General features: G+C 38.3%; 2 protein-coding genes across 2 annotated transcripts; one reads left to right on the forward strand and one right to left on the reverse strand.

Moving 5' to 3' along the window:
- Positions 1–1,104: 1,104 nt before the first annotated feature.
- LOC148915038 (uncharacterized) lies at positions 1,105–2,415 on the reverse strand. The gene has a single exon (XM_089043385.1). It carries the CDS (start codon positions 2,413–2,415, stop codon positions 1,105–1,107), a length of 1,311 nt encoding a protein of 436 aa, XP_088899511.1.
- A 6,430-nt stretch (positions 2,416–8,845) lies between these two features.
- On the forward strand, positions 8,846–14,176 carry LOC103326881 (uncharacterized). The gene is given in 6 exon segments (XM_089043386.1): positions 8,846–9,649; positions 10,038–10,444; positions 10,446–11,136; positions 11,190–11,688; positions 12,142–12,683; positions 12,686–14,176. Coding segments are annotated over 6 exon segments (4,434 nt in total).
- Positions 14,177–19,176: the final 5,000 nt, after the last annotated feature.

The raw sequence follows: 19,176 nt of genomic DNA on the forward strand, positions 1-19,176 counted from the left end.
CTACAGATGCATTGCCTTCTGCGTTAAATGGGGATGGGTTTGTAAAGCTTCTTGGGATGATTTCTTGGGATAAACAGCTTCTCGAATATTATCGGGGATTTGGTTTTGGAGATAAGCTTCTTAGTTCATTAATGCCTTTACCAATGCTACACATATGGCTTCAGGGAGTTCCACCGCTTCTTCAATATTTGAATGCGCTGGTGGATTTTCTGCCTGTGTTGAGACCTTTCGCTCTTCATGAGTTTCATATCTTCCTTCCAGAGGCATCTTTGTCATCTACCTGATAAGCAAGTTATCATATGGACTGTCTCCGTTGGCCCTCTTACGAAGAACACTTTGGGAAAGTATTCTCCTAGCATAACTGGAGTTCGTGGCCCTTGGATTAATGGTCCATCTTCTTGTTCAGAGTCTCTCCTCACCATCCGTCTGGTTTTGTTCTTAGAATGTTGGTGTGAGCCTCTCTTTCGCCGCTCCTTCTTTGATTGAGCATTTTGTCGTTGAGGAATGCACCGTACGAGACTTCCGCCAAGTAACGAGCATTCATCCTTCATTGTCATCAAAAGACGAGTTACCAACAAAGCTATCACCACATTGATTATTTGGTTCGCCCACCACTTCTTTTGTACATAGACCAGTCTTTTGGTGTATGCTCCTTGTAGATTGAAACTCCGATCTTTTTGACAATACGGGCAACGGCACCGGATCAAAGGATTTGAACACAATTGTGGCAACGTTCACCTCTGCAATTTTTTCAACATCCAACTCGATCCTTCCTTGCCTAGCTAAGTTCATAATTAGCTCCTTCAACACGAAGCACTTTTCTACTGGATACCTGCGACATCGGAGTCAGGAAAATGGTACGTTTTCTCTTCCAATTCCTTCAAGGTGCGCCGACGTCTATCTACTTCTTGGGATGACTCTATCCTTTTGACTTCCCTCTTCTTATCTCAGGTGGAGATTTTGACCAGGACAGTGTTGATTGTCATTGCTTCCTTGGTAGGCTTCTTGACCGGCTTATCTATCTTTTGTCCAAAGACTTTCTCCTTTCTATGCTCGATGACGGGCTCATGCTTTCCTCCGTGGCTGGCGATGCTTAACCTCATATCATGGGCACGAGTGGCTGGCGATGCTTAACCACATATCATGGGCACGAGTGGCTAGCTCCTCAAACGTGCGGGGTTTAATCCATTGTAGAATGTAGAGTAACCCCCAATGCATCCCTTGAATGCACATCTCGACTGCCGATATCTCCAAAAGCTTATTTTTGCAATCCAAGCTTAATGAACGCCATCGGTTGATGTAATCAACGACAGGTTCATCTTTCCATTGCTTGGTATTCGTGAGTTCCATCACACTCACGGTGCGACGAGTGCTATAGAATCTGTTCAAGAATTCTCGCTCCATTTGGTCCCAACTGTCAAGGGACTCGAACTCCAAGTCTACATACCAATCAAATGCATTTCCCTTCAGGGACCGAACAAATTGTTTCACCAGGTGGTCACCCTCCGTTCCAGCATTGTTGCATGTTTCGACGAAGTGTGCAATGTGTTGTTTTGGATTTCCCTTTCCATCGAATTGTTGGAACTTGGGAGGTTGATATCCCGTCGGCATCCTCAAGTTGTCTACCCTCCTGGTGTATGGCTTAGAATACATGAGCGTGTCTCGGGAAGGTGCTCCGTATTGAACTCTGATGGTGTTCGCGATCATGTCCTGAAGTTGTTGGACCGACAAAGAACCCACCGAGGCGGCGTCAATTTTTCCGTGCGACTTCTCACCCGACTCTATTTCATGACCCAATCCTTTCTCGCTGGATTCAGCCTCATGATGTAGTCCTTTCTTGTTTGCGTCTTGACCAGGCTCCTTATCCTGATGTGCTTCCCACTTGTTGATGAGAAAAGCAATCTGCTCATCCTTCTCTTTGACCATTTTCATCAGTTTCGTGACCGCTTCGCTCATATGGGCCAGCTGTTCTTTAATAGACATTGCTCCCGTCACCATAACCTGCATGGCCATAGAATAAGACTCACCTATGGATGCCGAGGCAATCTTCTTCTGTTGGTCGTTAGGCGGGGATCCATGGTATGAGCACGTGCTTGAGTCGTCGTCGAAGCAGTGAGAGGGCGTTCTCTTGAATTCTTGAGCCCGAAAAACTCTTTTCTTCATTCCTAGAGTTTCTCTCACCCGCCAGGGAGGTATTCTTCTTTGCCCCCAAAGAGGCCAGATTGATAACGGTTCATGCCTTCGGTTCACGTCTTTCGCCTTGGCTTGAGTCGATATGGAAGTGACCTGTGGAGTTGAGGATATCGCCTTGGCCTTACTCCGGGTGACGACCCCAGCAGAATCTCCGCTTGAGAAGGAGGCGCTCACGCTTTTCCCTTTCGCCACAAGAACGGTTTGAATCTTCTTAGAGGCCATCGTGTTTGGCGTGTTGGTTGATTTTGGAACTGGAAAAAGAGATAAGAGGTAGAGATGGTCCCACTGGGCGTGCCAAATTTGTAAACACGAATTTCCTGCGACAAATGAGACAAGAACACGTGTACAAAATAATATTTGTATTTATGAAATTTAGGGTTACAATCTCTGTATTGAATCCTCTGATTCGATCTCCAAAATGTGTAAAGAAAATTTGTGTTTGATGCAAGGGTCGTAGAGACTTGATCTTGATCAAACGGGTAGCACAAGGCTTGTTTGGTGTTTTGGATTTTCTAGGGTGGAGGAACCGGCACGTATTTGTTGTGCTTGGTGGCTCTTCCAAAGTGTAGATGAAGAATGCGGGGAGTTTTCTGCTTCTTCTCAATGCTAGGTTTTTTTTTGCCCTTTCTTTCGTCTTGAGGTCTCCTATTTATAGGCCCTTGTAGGATGCTTAACCTAGATAACTTTCCCCATTTAAAACCTTGTTTTGTGGGATTTTGATTTGATTTAAATCAATTCCCATAATTTGACAATTTAACCAGATTATCTTCAATTGATTGACCTAATTAATATTTGATTTAAATCAAAGTTAATCACAGAAGATTCTTTCCCTTAATTTTGTCTTCATCTTGAACCGTTTGATGCACTCCATCGGATGTCGCCACGTGTCACTTTTTGACAACTAATCCAATTTTGATGAGTCACACGCCACATGGGCGAATAATGGGCCCCACAATTTAATCCACCAAACCCTAATTATTTTCTCGTCCAATGGGATTTATTACACTAAAATTCCATTGTCTACACATATAACTAAATATTTTATAAATTCCTTTCTTCTCATGCTTCATTACTCAAAACCATTTCCCTTTAAATACTCACAATACAAACGACGATTTGCTCCAATGACCGTCGTCTAGGATACAAAAACGCAGAAAATAAATCTCCAATTCCAAGTTATTTTCCAAGAACCCATAATAGAGAGTTATTATGAAAAGCATGCAAACGCTAAACGGGTTTTTCAGATTCCATTCCCGATTCATAGCTCCCAAAACATTTATTAAGAACCCATAGCACCCAAAACATATATTAAGAACCTATATCTACCAAAACAAACGAAATCATTAATTGATTTAAGAAGCAGGTCGGATTAGGTTTGTACTTAAGAACCCATAACGCAATATCATTAAATAAAGTAGGACAAGTTTGTGAGATTAGGGTTTGTACTTACAGGTAGACAGAGCTCAGAGAATATCACCAATGCCGCGAGAGGGAAAGCGCAATATAAAATGACGGAGGATGGAGAGCAAAAACATTAAGATTAGAATTTGAGTTGAAGAGAAAGAGCGAAATGTTTTCGAGGGAAGGGCGAATTCTGCAAATTTTAGATCATTGTCAAATATTTCAAAGGCCCGCATTTTTAAACAATGACAACAACAATAAAAAAAACACCATTGAAGGTCACAACATAGACAACGGTTATAACATGTATAGGGCAGTTGTACGAGTTTACTATGGCGGTAATATATGGGTCACACCATAGTAAAACCTTTTCAAGGTGCAAAAACTAACACCGATGTCTTAAAAAATAAAATAATTAGGTGGGCTTTGGTTTTCCTGGGATTCGAACGCTCGTGACTAAGGGTGTAATTGACCAAAAACCGTCGAGAGGAAACTGGCATCGTTTCAATATACCCTAAACCCTAAACCCTAAATTCTTTATTTTTATTTTACAAAAATTATATAAAAAATGCATAAGTATGAGAAAAATAAACCAAAAATTGCTATGGACTCCTTACGACAATGCCTTCTATATTAGAGGGCTAAAATCTAAATTTCATATATTTGTATTTATGGCAACCAATGGATCACACAGACCTTAGGGTTAATGAAAGTATAAGTACTATTGTGCTTTGTCTACAAACAATTTTGACTTTTGTTATGATTTATAATTTTTATAAATAAATTACATTTTTCAAAGCTTTAGGGGGAAGACAATCTCTCAATGAGTGCATAGTAGTTGTCGGTTTATTTTTTGGATTTTTTTTTGAATTTATTATGAATGTTAGGAATTTAATACAATTAAAAAAAATATCTTATTAATGGGAAATGACATGTGCCAAGTGCTCATAGGCTTATTCCCGCATTTCTGACGCATGTCGTAACAAGAGATTCAGAGAGCGAGATGGCTGCATGCGATATTGAGAGATAACCGACGTTGTATGCCTTTACAACGGCGTTATTTATCTACCTACCGTCGTCCTAGTCCCTTTAGATGTCTACAATTGGGTGAGAACCGATGTTTATAAATTACAAGATCACTTATTATACATTTGCCGTCATCTTCCATCATTAAAACATCTATAAGTGGGTAAGTACCGACGTTGTTTGAAGTTACAACGTCATTGTTTGTATATTTGTCGTTGTTGTAGTCCTTTAAGACATTTATAAGTGGGTAAATAACGACGTTGTTCGAAGTTATAATGTCCTTTTTTATGTATTTATCGCCGAAGCAGTCATTTAAGACGCCTCTAAGAGGGTAAATACTGACGTTGTTTAACATTACAACGTCAGTTTTTATGTATTTATTGCTGTTGTAGTCCTTTAAGACGTCTATATGTGGGTAGATACAGTCGTTGTTGATTTACAGTCGATGTTTTGTTTTCAACTTTCATAAGACGATAGTGTATGAAATAATCATGTTGTTGTCACTGTCATGGGACGTTGGTTTAGTGAATTACTTTCATGTTCAATGGTAAGTCATTCATATACACATACATCTCCTCAGTCATTGATTGTTCACTAATTACAAAAAAAAATATGTACATTCCAAATGGCTATTTTGCGAGATTGTTTGCCTACGTGTGCATTATACATTTTGATGGCACTGTTTCAAGACAACAAGGTGTTAATCAAAAATATTTTAGCCTACGAACACACATTACGTGTTCACTACATGTTTTCATTCCTCGTCAACCGTGCGGTTTGATAATGGATCCATATAATATACAGTCTCCTTTTTTGGTCTCACAATCATCAACACCCAATGACACCTAAACAAAATGAGGATAGGTTAAATAGTTTAGAGCTGCTGCCTAATTACAAAGAAAATCTTGTTAAGGGGACTAACCCTAGATTATAAGGCACCAATAAAATTTGATCCCCATTTGCCTTTTTAAGGTGATTTGCTAGATGCCGTGATCTTTGAGATAACGATCCACATTGAGTGCTAACTTGGGCAAGCTCGACAAGGCCAACAAGGTTTACCATATTTACCAGTTTTAAGAAGTCAAATAGGTACCTAAACATATGAAATCCAATGAGTTATTTATTTTAAAGAAAGTGAATTTTAAAATGAAAATTGGATTTTTAGGTTTATGTATACAGCAATGACAGTGGCTCCTATCTCAACCATGGATGCAAACTGAAAAATATCTTCATGCAAGATGAAAGTTTCATGCTAAAAAACAAACACTTCCTCTGCCATTGTAATTCTCATGGTTTTGTCAACATCCTTCAATGTTGTTTGAACATAATAGCAAAGGGCTTTTAGAGCTGGTAGCAAGTCTAGCATTGAGAAATCATGTTTCAAGAAATAAAGGAAGATATATAAGATAGTTTGTACAAAAGTAAAATAAATGATAGTAACTAAACCATACAAACCATCGTGGTATTTAAATTCAACTGACAGTTCCTTGAAAAAATTGACGTAGTAAATGAATGAAGACGACAATAAATAAACACCATCATTGTGTACAATTTCAAACGTCACAAAGCAAAAAATTGTCGTCTAAATCAAATGCAAAATGTAGAGAAATAAAAAGTTGACAAAAAACCAGCATTATCTAATAGAATTGGAGATAAAAACAATTGCACAGAGAGAGAGAGAGAGAGAGTGTATGTGTGTGTGTGTGTGTGAATGAGTGAAGATAACTTGTAAAACAAGTAAAATAAAACAGTCATCTAAGTCAACCATCTAAACCGTTATGGTATTTCATTCACAACGACGGTTTCATGACAATACTGACATACTATGAAATTTCAAACGACAATAAGAATTCAATCTGTCGTGATGGTTAGTTTGCTTTCCTGATGAACAACTCTCTGTTCCCTACTTATCTCTTTAGAAAATGTGGTTTGCTTATCCCTTGGAAATGATACCTGCTTTGAAGCAGACTTTTCTTTGTATATAGAAAGGGACTTTGATCTTCTTCCTTTATTGTAAAGACCGGAGAAATTTTCATGTTTAAGACATGCCTTCATTAATTCCCCATCAACTCTAGTTGAAATTTTTGACTTTTCAAAGTCAGGTAGTCACGTGGGTTTTCTTTGTGAATAGACTTTTTAAAAGTCTGCTGACTTTGTACTCTGGGATTGAGATCAATGGTGAGATTTTTAGAAGCTGGGCCCAATCAAATTCTTTTTAGAATTTCATCGACCTGTTTGGTGATGAATTTCTATTTAATTGGCAATTTCATTGACTTACTTTGTGTTTTTTACACCTCTGCCACTTTGTAAAAGACATGGGTCTCTTTTGTTTGGTTTGGGCTGCTTTTCTGGAATCAAGGCCCATTCTTTTGTCTTCTATTTTGTGGGCTTTTGTAAAAATGGGCTGTCGTGCAGAGCGTTGGCCCAAACATAAGGAGAATTCCGGTGGTTGCCAAAAATTGACATGGGCTTTTTGATTTTGGACTGGGCGTGCCGAATTAAGCCTAAACAGCAGCTTGCTTTGTTAAACATTAGATTTTTGGGACTTTACTCTTGAGGCAATATTGGAAGTTTGAGCATGCTAGGTGATAAGTCCATAAATATACTCATTTATGTACTCTTTTTACTTAGGTTTTGTAGGAGAATTAGATTTAAAAAGGGCTTATTACTTTACTTTTCTGATTTTCAGCTTTTCTGCGCTCTTAGAAGGTTTTTAAGGAAAAATCAACTTTTTGGAGGAATTTTAGTGCAAGGCCAATTGGAGATGAAAGCTAACATCTTGAAGTTCAATCTGTGATTTTTCTAGAATTTTCTACCTAGCCAATTGGTACAGTATTACAAGTAAAGTTAGCCCACGTGCAGACAAGACAGTTTCGTACATGTTACGTGAATGTGAAGAACGGAAGCCTTCCTGAATTGTCCAAGTTACGTGCTATATATGGTTGGAAAGATAAGACATTTATCTTTCTAAAATATATTTTTAATAATTTTTATACAAGGCCAAAGATCCCCAAATCGTGTGACAATTGGGCTGAGCTGTATTTCCCTGTGGAGTTAGGAATTGTGATTTTTACTTTTCTATTTGGATTCCTTGTTTACCAAGACTTCTTGGACGACTCTCAGTCAATTTTAGGGTTTATAACCTTTGATATAAGTGATATAAAAGGCCAGCCAAGGCCCTGATATAGGGGATTCACGTCCAAAAGGGATCAACCGCGTAAGAGGAGAAAGCTGCCAACGAGTTCTTTCTTTTCCTTTCTTCTTTTAAGTTTCAGTTCTTATGTATTTATTTTTGAGTTCAGCCAAGAGCATGAGTAACTAATTTCTTGTTAGTTAGGGCTTAATCTTGAAGCCCTAAACATGATTTCAATTCTATAAACAAGTTTGAATGGATTTTCAGTTTCTACAAGTGTGATGATTTCGGTTTCTCTATGTTATGTGAATTCTGATATTTTGTTTCTTTGAGTAGCTAACTTTGAAGCATGTATTGGAATTAAATTGTTGTAGAACATAGGTCAATTGCCATATTGAATGTGTTCTTGTTTGCAACGAATAATTGGGTTAAGAACTAGTTATGAGAAATCGATTCTTGAATTCCTAATAACAAATGCCATGTTTTAGGGTTTTTGTGACACTCATATTCTCTTTGATCTTAATGGATTCTTGATTGTTAATTTGAGTAAATGCCATACTAGATTTCAATTAAGAATACACGTATTGATGTAAATGCCATATACTTTACATGCACTTAAGAGAGAATCATACAACTCGAGTCAAATGCCATGATCTTGTTGTGAGTGTCGTCATCATATGCTTGCTAGAAATTGATTATCTATTGTTGTTTATGAATTGATTGATTGGTTAGAGGTGGATAGTGTGTCCTAGCTATTGTTCTTGATTGATTATAAACCAATTTCTCTTAAACTCTAATTTAAATTATGTTTTGTTGTTTTCCTTATTTTGTTTTATTCACAAAATCAAATCAAAACCCCCCTTGGTGTTGGCGTGTGTGTGGAAGTCCTTGTGTTTTCGTTGCGTGACATTGATAAACATCTCTCTAGATTACAATCTCTGTGGGAATGACCTTTGCTTGCTTACTATACTATCATTTGATTTGTGCACTTGCAATGTTTTAAATATTGTTGTTAAAAATTACCAACAAGTTTTTGGCGCCGTTGCCGGGGATTGTCAATCTAATTGAGTTTTGTTTTCAATTTTCAGGTATATGCTGGGTCGTCGTTCACAGAGTCACGAGCTTATACCATACGACCCTGAACTAGAGAACACACTTCGTTATCTTCGTCGAGATAAAAATAAGCAAGATACACTTCCAATCAAGATGGGAGACGCGTTGGAACTTAACAACCTCACCCGACCTTTGAAGGATTTCACGGTTCCTAAAGCATTGGACCAGCCGTCTTGCATTGCATATCCAGCCACTACAACCACCTTTGAGATCAAGAGTGGCACCATTCACCTTTTGCCACAATTCTATGGCAAGGTTGGGGATGATCCTCACATACATATCAAGGATTTCTTTGCTGTGTGCGCAACTATGCACAATGGAGGGATTAGTGATGAGGCAATCAGATTGCGTTTGTTTCCATTCTCACTCAAGGAACGAGCCAAGGAGTGGCTCTATTCTTTACCTAGTGCATCTATCACCACATGGACAGCATTGGCTTCCAAGTTCCTTGCAAAGTTCTTTCCAGCTCAAAAGACTAACCATATTAGGAAGGAGATCATGGGAGTGCAGCAACTAGATGGAGAATCATTTCATGAGTATTGGGATCGGTTTCAAAGACTCCTAGCTTCGGGCCCTCATCACCAAATTGAAGATTGGCTACTTATGCAATACTTTTATGAGGGATTACTTGATTCGGAGAGGATGATGGTTGATGCTACTAGTGGAGGAGGCTTGATGAACAAGAGTGCTACTCAAGCTAAGGAGATGTTTGAGAACATTGCAGCAAACTCTCAACAATTTAATTACCGGAGAGCTCCCCCAAAGAAAGCAGGTGTTTATGAGGTAAGTGCTAGTGATATTGGTCCTCAAATAGCTAATTTGACTAACCTTGTTAAGCAATTAATCCCTCAAGCACAAGTGTGTGCCGTGTGTGCTAATCCCGGACATCCTACGGAGTCCTGTCCAAGTTTGTATGGTGATGGAGAAGAGATGGCTCAAGCACACTATTGCAGCAACAAAAGCCAAGAAATGATCCTTTTTCTAACACCTATAATCCGGGAGGCGGCAACACCCTAACTTTGGATGGAAGAACAACCAAAATGTGCAAACAGCCCCAATTCAACAAAATCAGTTTGTTCCTCAACAAAATGCACCACCACCTCATGGGCAAGGTAAGTCTTTAGAAGAGTTAATTAATTCTTTGGCATTAAGCACTCAAGGTTTTATGTAGGAAACAAGGCAAACACAGGCACAAATGTCTACAGCAATCAAGAGCCTTGAAAACCAAGTTGGACAAATTGCAGCCTCCTTGAGTCAAAGAGAGCCAGGAAAGTTTCCAAGCCAAGTCATTCCAAATCCTAATGGAGGCCATGAAGCAGCAAAGGCGATTACTCTTCGAAGTGGAAAAGAGGTGGCAAATGTTGACAAGGAGGAGAGAAATTCAACCAAAACAGTGGCTGCCCCCTTTTCCAAGCTTACGGTTCCAAGTGACAACTCTAAGGTAAGTTCTCTTGTGAATCATTCGATTACTCCAAAAGTTCCTTTTCCTCGTAGGTTTTTGAATTCAAAGAAGGAGCAAGTTTCAAAGGATATCCTAGAGACTTTCCGAAAAGTGCAAGTGAACATTCCCTTGCTTGATTATCCAACAAATTCCAAGCTATGCAAAATTCCTCAAAGACCTTTGTACAAATAAGAGAAAGTTCAAGGAGCATGAAACCGTGGCCTTGAGTGAAGAAGTCTCAGATGTGCTATTGCGTAAATTGCCTCCTAAACTAAAGGATCCAGGGAGTTTTACTATACCGTGTCTCATTGGAAATCGAAGGTTTGAACATGCTTTATTAGACTTAGGTGCTTCAATTAATTTGATGCCTTTTTCTGTTTTTGAATCTTTAAATTTAGGTGAGCTTAAGAAGACTTCCGTGAGCATACAATTGGCTGATCGATCAATCAAGTATCCTAAGGGAGTGCTGGAAGACGTTTTGGTCAAGGTGAATGAGCTAATTTTTCCAGCTGACTTTCTAGTGCTCGAGATGGAGGAAGTTCCTATTCCTGGAAAAGACCTTCCATTGATTCTAGGACGTCCATTCATGAGAACAGCAAGGACAAAAATTGATGTGTATGAAGGCACTCTCACAATGGCATTCGATGAGGAAACCGTGGAGTTTAAGGTATTTGATGCTTTAAAATATCCTAACGATGATCATGCTTGTTTTTCCATAGATGTACTTGAACAAATGGTACAAGAAACATTTAGTGCATCACAAGGAGAGACGCCATTGGAGAGGGCACTCATCCAAAGCCCCAAAGCAGTGAATAAAGAAGGGAACATAGTTGTACTTGAAGTGTGAATATACTTGAGGCCTTGCCTCCCCAAAGAGGTAAGTTTAACTCTATTTTTGAGTCTCTTCCATTATCTACTAATAAGCTTGTTCCCTCTATTGTGAAGGCACCACAAGTTGAGCTAAAACCCCTTCCGGAGAACTTGAAATATGCATATTTAGGTGACAAAAAGACGCTGCCTGTGATCATTGCTTCTAATTTGAGTGCATCCGAAGAAGACAAACTAATTCGAGTTCTAAGGGAGCACAAGACTGCCCTAGGTTGGACCATTGCAGACATCAGAGGAATAAGCCCTACAAAGTGCATGCATAGGATCCTTTTGGAAGGAGAATCGAAACCTACAAGGGAAGCCCAAAGGAGGCTGAATCCAGTGATGAAAGAAGTCGTTAAGAAGGAAGTTTTGAAGCTTTTGGACGTGGGAATTATATACCCCATTTCGGATAGCAAGTGGGTGAGTCCCGTCCAAGTTGTTCCCAAGAAATCCGGAATTACCGTTGTGAAGAATGAAGACAATGAGTTGGTGCCTCAAAGAATTCAAACGGGTTGGAGAGTATGCATAGATTATAGAAAGCTCAATACCACGACACGTAAGGATCATTTTCTGTTACCATTTATTGATCAAATGCTTGAGCGTCTTGCAGGTCATAGTCATTATTGCTTCTTGGATGGATACTCCGGATACAATCAAATTGCCATAGCTCTGGAAGATCAAGAAAAGACCACCTTCACTTGTCCATTTGGTACGTTTGCTTATAGGCGTATGCCTTTTGGTTTATGTAACGCACTTGCCACTTTTCAACGTTGCATGATGTCAATTTTTTCTGATATGGTGGAGGAGATAATAGAGGTATTTATGGATGATTTTTCAGTTTTTGGTGATTCTTTTGATATTTGTCCTCACAACCTCTCTCTAGTGTTGAAAAGGTGTCAGTAATGCAATTTAGTGCTCAATTGGGAGAAGTGTCACTTCATGGTACAACAAGGTATTGTATTAGGTCACATTATCTCTTGTAGGGGAATTGAAGTGGACAAGGCAAAAATTGATGTTGTGAAAAGCTTGCAGCCCCCCACAACTGTGAAGGAGATTACGTCATTCCTAGGACATGCAGGGTTCTATAGGCGTTTCATCAAGGACTTTTCAAAAATATCAAGGCCCCTATGTCGATTGCTTGGCAAAGATGTGGAATTCGAGTTTAATGAAGCGTGCTTGGCTGCATTTAACAAGCTTAAGGAGCTTTTAACGTCTGCCCCTATTATACAACCTCCAGATTGGAATTTTCCCTTCTAGTTGATGTGTGACACCTCGGATTATGCAGTGGGGCCTGTACTTGGACAAAAAGTGCACAACGTACCACATGCCATCTATTATGCCTCTCGGACTTTGAATGATGCTCAGTTGAATTACTCAACTACGGAAAAGGAGTTGCTTGCTGTTATTTTAGCTTTAGAGAAATTTAGATCATATCTTATTGGCACAAAAGTAATTGTATTCTCTGATCATGCAGCGCTTAGGTACCTTTTCCAAAAGAAGGACGCCGTAAGCCAAGACTGATTAGGTGGACTCTCTTGCTTCAAGAATTCGATTTGGTGATTAGAGACAAGAAAGGGAGTGAAAACGTGGTGGCTGACCATTTGAGTAGGCTGGTGCAAGGATCCAATGAAGAAGAGGACATGCTTCCTCTACGTGAAAGTTTCCCCGATGAGCAACTCTTCACCCTCGAAGCCAAGGACCCCTGGTACGCTGGCATTATCAATTACAAGGCTTCAAAACTAATTCCGGAGGATCTCACTCGAGCTCAAAAGGATAAGCTTGTCAAAACGAGTAAGTATTATGTTTGGGATGATCCATACTTATGGAAATATTGTCCAAATCAGATTGTTAGAAGGTGCGTGTCCGAATCTGAATTTAATTCTATACTTACCTTTTGTCATTTATCTGCATGTGGTGGACATTTTGGTCCTAAGAAAACAGCCCTTAAAGTATTGCAATGTGGTTTTTATTGGCCAAGCTTGTTCAAAGATGCATATACTTATTGTTCCACATGTGATAGATGTCAAAGAACCGGTAACATCAGCTCTAGGAATCAAATGCCTTTAACGCCTATCCTTATTGTTGAAATATTTGATGTGTGGGGTATTGATTTTATGGGACCATTCCCTTCCTCTTATGGCTTTATTTACATTCTCCTTGCTGTTGACTATGTCTCTAAATGGGTGGAAGCAATTCCTACTCGGACTAATGATTCAAAAGTTGTTTTGAGCTTTGTGAAGGAAAACATCTTTTCTAGGTTTGGAACACCAAGAGCCATTATCAGTGATGGAGGCACTCACTTTTGCAATAGGTCATTTGAGGCACTTTTAAAGCGGTATGGAATTACACATAGGGTCTCGACACCTTATCATCCCCAAACAAGTGGACAAGTGGAGATTAGTAACCGAGAAATCAAGCAAATCTTGGAGAAAACCGTGAGCCCTACGAGAAAGGATTGGAGTTTGAGACTTAATGAAGCATTATGGGCATATAGGACAGCTTACAAAACCCCCATTAGTATGTCTCCTTTTCGTTTGGTTTATGGTAAAGCATGTCACCTTCCGGTTGAGCTTGAACATAGAGCATTTTGGGCAATCAAGAAATTCAATTTCGATATGAAAGAGGCTGGAGATGCAAGGCGACTCCAATTGAATGAATTGGATGAGATGAGGAATGATGCTTATGAGAGTGCACGGATTTACAAGGAAGAGACGAAGGCATTTCATGACAAAGCCATTCAAAGGAAGACCTTTGAAATAGGGCAGAAAGTCTTGCTTTTCAATTCACGCCTTCGGCTATTCCTAGGTAAGTTACGTTCTAGATGGTATGGTCCTTTTGTTGTTACTAATGTTTTCCCTCATGGTGCAATTGAGATTCAAAATGACAAGATGGGAAACATATTCAAAGTGAACGGACATCGCTTGAAGCCATACTATGAATCTTTTGAGCTTGGAAAAGAGAGCATGCTTGTGGATGCACCACCCCCATCTATTGTTTAATCATCTACAGAACCGCGTCTGGCTGAAGACTTTAAACTTAGCGCTTCTTGGGAGGCAACCCAACCATTCTTAACTTTTGTTTTAGTTTATGTGTGATTTCTCGTAAATTTTCAAATTTTTGTTTTTGTTATGTTTTGCTTCATCAAACAATGGATTTTGTGTTCCAAAGAAAAATTTCACATTTTTATAGCCCTAGGGTGTTTGCAGCATATTTCAAATGTGTTCCAGAAGTTTTTTGGTGATTGGCGAGTTTAGATACCATAAAACAGAAAAATAGCTTTTATGTTCTTATTTTGGTCAAAACTAGAATTTCTGCCTAATTTATTTTTTGCTGTTTTTCAGGTCAATCCGATGCCACCAACATGTTTAGAATGGTTATTCTGACGATTTGGACCAGGTTTGGGGGCCTCCAATGGCCTACATTATGTTTTAGGATGATTTGAAGCTCAAAAAAGGTCCTAAAACACTAAAAACAGCAGCTGCTGTTCTGCCCAGAATTTGAAGATTTTTCGTCACCGAAGAGGTTTTAGCGACGGTGTTCATCAGATTTTTCGTCACTAAAGAGTTTTTTGCCGCGGTGTTCATCAGATTTTTCGTTGCTAAATGTCAGATTTCCAGACTTTCATGATTACATATCCAGCTCAATTTCGTTCTAATCTCATCACAGTCCGAGACTTTTAGGAGCTATTACTAGTCCGTTGGCATTCAAAGACACAAGTTGTGGGTGTTTGAGTTCGTTGCCTTGTTTATCTCCTCTCACTTCAACAAATTCTTGCCCCTCCGCACACCTAGAAAACCCGGGAAGTCCTCAAACCCTCTCTCTTTAATTGATTATCCATTAATTTATTTCTTTATTTTACACATTGAGGACAATGTTTATTTTAAGTTGTGGGTGATTGAGTATTGTCTTGTTTCTAATTTTGTCTCTCCTTCAAATATTTATATAAAAAAATCAGAAAAATGTCATAAAAAAAAAAATAATTTCTTTTACTTTGAGTCTTGTTTTTATTTGTTTGTAGTAGTCACTTCCCAATTCTATGATGAGATTGACTTTTATTTACAAGTTACTTTCAAGAAGTTGTGAGCATGACAATAATTCTTTACATTATCTTTGTGTTAGCCTTATTCTTGTGATTAGACTTGGTAAATCTTTTTGCACATAGCCATATTAATATGATTTTCGATTGGAGTTCACATGATTTAAATTCCCAAATAAGGCTAGTGTAGACTTATATAACCCTTATTATGTGAGCTTTTGAGCCTATCCCTTTCTTTCTTGAGTGTTATATACTATTCTATAATTTTCTCGTCTACAAGTCGTTGTGATCTCATTATTCTTTGTTTTGGTCAAATATTTGAGGATGTTTAAATTGTTTGCTAGAACTACTTTCATTATCTATTTGAGGCATATTTCATGAACCACATGGATCCTAGGAAGTGATATAGGCCTTGATTCGTTCCTTTGAGCCTTTCTAGCCAACCCATATCAATTTTATCCCTAGTCAACCCCTTGTGCCTTCTATGTAAGCCTTTATCATTCTTTACCCAATTCTCCTCACCTTAACCTTTTGTATATTTATCCTACACCCTTCTAAGGAGCTTTGTAGAGCACTTTCATGGTTAAGGGAGAATTGCACAAAATGTTCAATCATGTGTATATGATATTGTTTCAAAAGAAAAAAAAGAAGAAGAAAAAAAAAAGAAAAAAAAGGTATGATTCCGAAGCCTTTCAACTCGAGTTTTTAAGCCCGAGGAGTGTTTTACACTTAATACCCTAAAGCTATCTAGCTTGGGAGTTATTGGCCTAACACTTGTTACATGGGTTGATTAGAAAGCTAATGGAGTTAGAAAAATAAAAAAAAAGTGAAAAAATAAAAAAAAAAAAAAAATATTTAAGACAGTATCAAGATAAAATTGTGTGCTAAAGTGCAAGATGTTATAATTTCATGGAAAGCTTTACTTAGCCCTTAGACTTCGTTTGTTCATCCATATCTTTTTCTTGTTTCACCCTAAGCCCTAAGCCTTATTTCAACCTTAGTGAAAGTCCTACTTGATCCAAGGAGAAGTGTGGTTCCTCATGTGGAGAATAGGTGTGGAAGGACTATGGTCGGATGGTTTAAATATTTTCAAGTATGCGATATCTTCCCATGAGATCTTTTATTCATGTCTTGTGCTTTTATTTCAATTATGTGAGTACATCCTATTGCTTTGATTCTTCTCACATACATGAGTGACATTACCTAGTCAAATTTCGAGTGTTTTCATTGGAGTGAACATCCTTGGTGAGAATTGAAGTTAAAACTTGTTCTTATTTGGTTATTTAACTTTTGTGAAGCTTAAGTCGTGGTTATATTAATGTTGGCTATTTCACACACGACACTCCAAGTTGTTCAATTAAAGTTTGGTTAACCCTTTGATAATGTCTTGAGTTAATGTTGCTTATTTCTTGGAAGTAAGTTAACCGTTGATGATTATCTCTGAGATCAATATTGGGAATTTAGTTGTTTGTTTGTTTTGAGTCGTTGTTTTTTTTGTTTTTATTTTCCGTTTTGTTTTGCTCGAGGACTAGCAAAATCTAAGTTGTGGGTATTTTGATAAGTCCATAAATATACTCATTTATGTACTTTTTTTACTTAGGTTTTGTATGAGAATTAGATTTTAAAAGGGCTTATTACTTTACTTTTCTGATTTTCAGCTTTTCTGCCCCCTTAGAAGGGTTTTAAGGAAAAATCAACAGGAATTTTAGTGCAAGGCCAATTGGAGATGAAAGCTAACATCTTGAAGTTCAATCTGTGATTTTTCTAGAATTTTCTACCAAGCCAATTGGTACAGTATTACAAGTAAAGTTAGCCCACTTGCAGACAAGACAGTTTCGTACATGTTACGTGAATGTGAAGAACGGAAGCATTCCTGAATTTTCCAAGTTACGTGATATATATGGTTGGAAAGATAAGACATTTATCTTTCTAAAATATATTTTTAATAATTTTTATACAAGGCCAAAGATCCCCAAATCGTGTGACAATTGGGCTGAGCTGTATTTCCCTGTGGAGTTAGGAATTGTGATTTTTACTTTTCTATTTGGATTCCTTGTTTACCAAGACTTCTTGGATGACTCTCAGTCAATTTTAGGGTTTATAACTTTGATATAAATGATATAAAAGGCCAGCCAAGGCCCGGATACAGGGGATTCACATCCAAAAGGGATCAACCGCGTAAGAGGAGAAAGCTGCCAACGAGTTCTTTCTTTTTCTTTCTTCTTTTAAGTTTCAGTTCTTATGTATTTATTTTTGAGTTCAGCCAAGAGCATGAGTAACTAATTTCTTGTTAGTTAGGGCTTAATCTTGAAGCCCTAAACATGATTTCAATTCTATAAACAAGTTTGAATGGATTTTAAGTTTCTACAAGTGTGATGATTTCGGTTTCTCTATGTTATGTGAATTCTAATATTTTGTTTCTTTGAGTAGCTAACTTTGAAGCATGTATTGGAATTAAATTGTTGTAGAACATAGGTCAATTGCCATATTGAATGTGTTCTTGTTTGCAACGAATAATTGGGTTAAGAACTAGTTACGAGAAATCGATTCTTGAATTCCTAATAACAAATGCCATGTTTTAGGGTTTTTGTGACACTCATATTCTCTTTGATCTTAATGGATTCTTGATTGTTAATTTGAGTAAATGCCATACTATATTTCAATTAAGAATACACGTATTGATGTAAATGCCATATACTTTACATGCACTTAAGAGAGAATCATACAACTCGAGTCAAATGCCATGATCTTGTTGTGAGTGTCGTCATCATATGCTTGCTAGAAATTGATTATCTATTGTTGTTTATGAATTGATTGATTGGTTAGAGGTGGATAGTGAGTCCTAGCTATTGTTCTTGATTGATTATAAACCAATTTCTCTTAAACTCTAATTTAAATTCTGTTTTGTTTTGTTTTCCTTATTTTGTTTTATTCACAAAATCAAATCAAAACCCCCCTTGGTGTTGGCGTGTGTGTGGAAGTCCTTGTGTTTTCGTTGCGTGACATTGATAAACATCTCTCTAGATTACAATCTCTGTGGGAATGACCTTTGCTTGCTTACTATACTATCATTTGATTTGTGCACTTGCAAGGTGTAGGGGCTTTTTTTTCTTCCGGCAGCTACTGACTGCCGTAAAGGGCAAAATGGAAGAAATTGCCCCTTGGGCCTGAGTTCGAAAATTAAGCCCCAAAATACCTCGAAAAGGCAGTAGAGCCTTAGGAAGTATTTTGGTTATCTTCACCAACTAAAATAATGGCAGCTTACAGGTAATTTCTTCATGCTTACAGATAAACTTTTGAGCTTGGCATGAGGGGCTTGTGGCATGGGAGCAAAATTAGCATGAGTTGAGCACCAAAAAGGAAATATGGCTTCCTAGGGAGAAAAGGGAGTGTTTAAGGTGAGGAAGAAGAGGTTTTCAAACATATGTGGCTAGGAAGAGAAAAGGGAAGAACTATGTTCCTCTGGCAGCTTGTCAGAAGAAGAAAATGGAGGAAGATGAACAGTGCACGAAATTGCTAGTTTTTGCAAGTATGAGAGGAAGCTTGCTCTCTAGTTGTGGATTCATTTGTTGGGTTGAAGAGGCCTCAATTTATAGCCGCTGGAAGCTGACATTTTCCAAGAAACCCTAATGGTTTCCATCCCATTTTGTCAAGTCTTTCCCTTCCTTTCTCCCTTCATCCCTTCAATCATCCTTTTTTGGTGAAATCTTCTCTGTTCCTTTGCACAAAATCAGGGGTTTTGGGAGCTCAAGGCTCTCCTTTCCCGTAGCTGCACAGTGGGGGACTCCATTAACAGATGCACATGCTTGGTCTGAAGGGTGCTTCTCTTCCTGGCAGCTTACATGCTAATATTCCCTTGGGTCCTTGCATGTTTCTTTTGCTTTGAAACTTGTTTCTTCCTTCTCATCAACCAACGTGATCTTCCATGGCTTCTTTATGGCTTTATCCTTCAGCCAATAGATG

This window comes from Prunus mume, linkage group LG8 (genome assembly GCF_029339155.1).
Source record: "Prunus mume cultivar Tortuosa linkage group LG8, ASM2933915v1, whole genome shotgun sequence".
Taxonomy (NCBI): Eukaryota; Viridiplantae; Streptophyta; class Magnoliopsida; order Rosales; family Rosaceae; genus Prunus; species Prunus mume.